Source organism: Heteronotia binoei, chromosome 15, assembly GCF_032191835.1.
Source record: "Heteronotia binoei isolate CCM8104 ecotype False Entrance Well chromosome 15, APGP_CSIRO_Hbin_v1, whole genome shotgun sequence".
In the NCBI taxonomy this organism is placed as follows: domain Eukaryota; kingdom Metazoa; phylum Chordata; class Lepidosauria; order Squamata; family Gekkonidae; genus Heteronotia; species Heteronotia binoei.
This window is the reverse complement of record NC_083237.1, coordinates 36,924,063-36,925,679: the sequence shown is the minus strand read 5'-3', so window position 1 is coordinate 36,925,679 and position 1,617 is coordinate 36,924,063. Positions and strand designations below refer to the sequence as shown.

The window sequence follows — 1,617 nt, the reverse complement described above, 5'->3', positions numbered from 1 at the left end:
TTATGCTAGGGAACCAGATTGATAAGGGGAAGCCTTGCTTTTCTTCCTGAAATAAATGCCACATTGAAACATTTTCCATAGTGCAGTTTTGATTGCCTTGTTCCTCATTGTATAGACAATTGGATTCATCAGTGGAGGTACCACAGAATACAGTACAGCTACTACCAGATCCAAATCTGAAGGGGATGGTGAGGTTGGCTTCAGGTAGGCAAAGCCTCCAGTGCTGCTAAACAAGGAGACCACAATAAGGTGGGGTAAACATGTTGAGAAAGCTTTGTTTCTTCCTTGTGTGGTGGGGATTTTGAGCACCGACTTGAAAATGTGCACATAGGAAACAATTATGAAAATAAAGCAAGAGAAGGCTACAAATGCACTGAAAACAACTACCCCAAATTCAATGAGGTACAGATTATCACAAGATGCTTTCAGTAGCTGTGGGATCTCACAGAAGAACTGGTTGATTATGTTGGAGCAGAAAGTGATGGCAAAAGTGCTACCAGTATGTAAACCTGAGTAAAGAAGACCAGCAACCCATGCACTGGCCGCCATCTTGATGCAGACTTTTCTATCCATGACTGTCTCATAGTGCAGTGGGTCACAGATGGCGACATATCTATCATAGGCCATGCCTGTAAGGAGGAACATGTCTGATGCAAGGAAAATGAACAAGGAATACACTTGTGCGACACATCCAGAATACGAAATCTCCCAGGTGTTCAGGAGGGAATTAATCATGGCATTTGGGATGGTGACAGATACGGCTCCCAGATCAACAACAGATAAATTCACCAAGAAAAAGTACATAGGAGTATGTAGCTGTTGGTCAAGGGACACAGCTGAAATGATGAGAAAGTTTGCTGTCAGAGCTGACAAGTAAATCAATAATAAAAGAATGAAATACAGTACATTTTGTTCCCAGCTGTCAGAGAAACCTAGAAGAAGGAAAGTATTAAAAGTGCTTGAATTGGGCATTTCCTTGCAAGAACTGGATTGCTGTTGAGGGGGGAAAAATGAAAGATTGATTCAGATTTTATTAATGAAGAGGATTGTCTGACATAAGCTATTTTTTTGGGGGGGGAGTGCTCAGTTTCACCCAATTCTCTTCTTTACTACATACAGTCCTGCCTCCATCTAGATTTTGTATGTGATCAACGGCATAGCCTTTTTGCATGATCAGAGTGGTCTCCTCCCTCTTTTCTTCGCAACAGAAAAGTTGAAATAGATGTTTTAGAACAGAGTTCTCTATATGCATTGGTGCTCTGGAAACTTCTTGAAGCACTGAGATATAGTCACTGATCAAAACTGAATACTGGAATATTGGAACAATTTCCCTTGTATACAACGGACTGCAGTGACAACACTTCAGTGTGGTTGCAAAGGACCCCCACCCCCAAAATGCAAAATTATGACTGCTGCAGTAAAAGATGGAAGCTATTGTCCTAAACTGTGTATGTGATTTACATTAAACTGTCCAGAGAGTTTATGTCTCTTGAAACAATGATTAAACGGATAAACTAGTAAAGATATTTCCCTCATTCCAATCAACATCAAATTTCTCTGAGCTTTCAGAGTGGTACAATAATAGCAAATTATTATTATTATTAGTTTATTTATATT

At 39.9% G+C, this 1,617-nt stretch overlaps 1 protein-coding gene across 1 annotated transcript; it reads right to left on the bottom strand.

The window, feature by feature from the left end:
• On the bottom strand, positions 1 to 972 carry LOC132583403 (olfactory receptor 14A16-like). The gene has a single exon (XM_060255050.1). The coding sequence runs from the start codon at positions 970 to 972 to the stop codon at positions 1 to 3; it is 972 nt and encodes a 323-aa protein (XP_060111033.1).
• Positions 973 to 1,617: the final 645 nt, after the last annotated feature.

Coding starts and splice junctions, on each gene's coding strand:
- LOC132583403 (XM_060255050.1), bottom strand. CDS start 972: ATGCCCAATTCAAGCACTTTTAATACTTTCCTTCTTCTAGGTTTCTCT.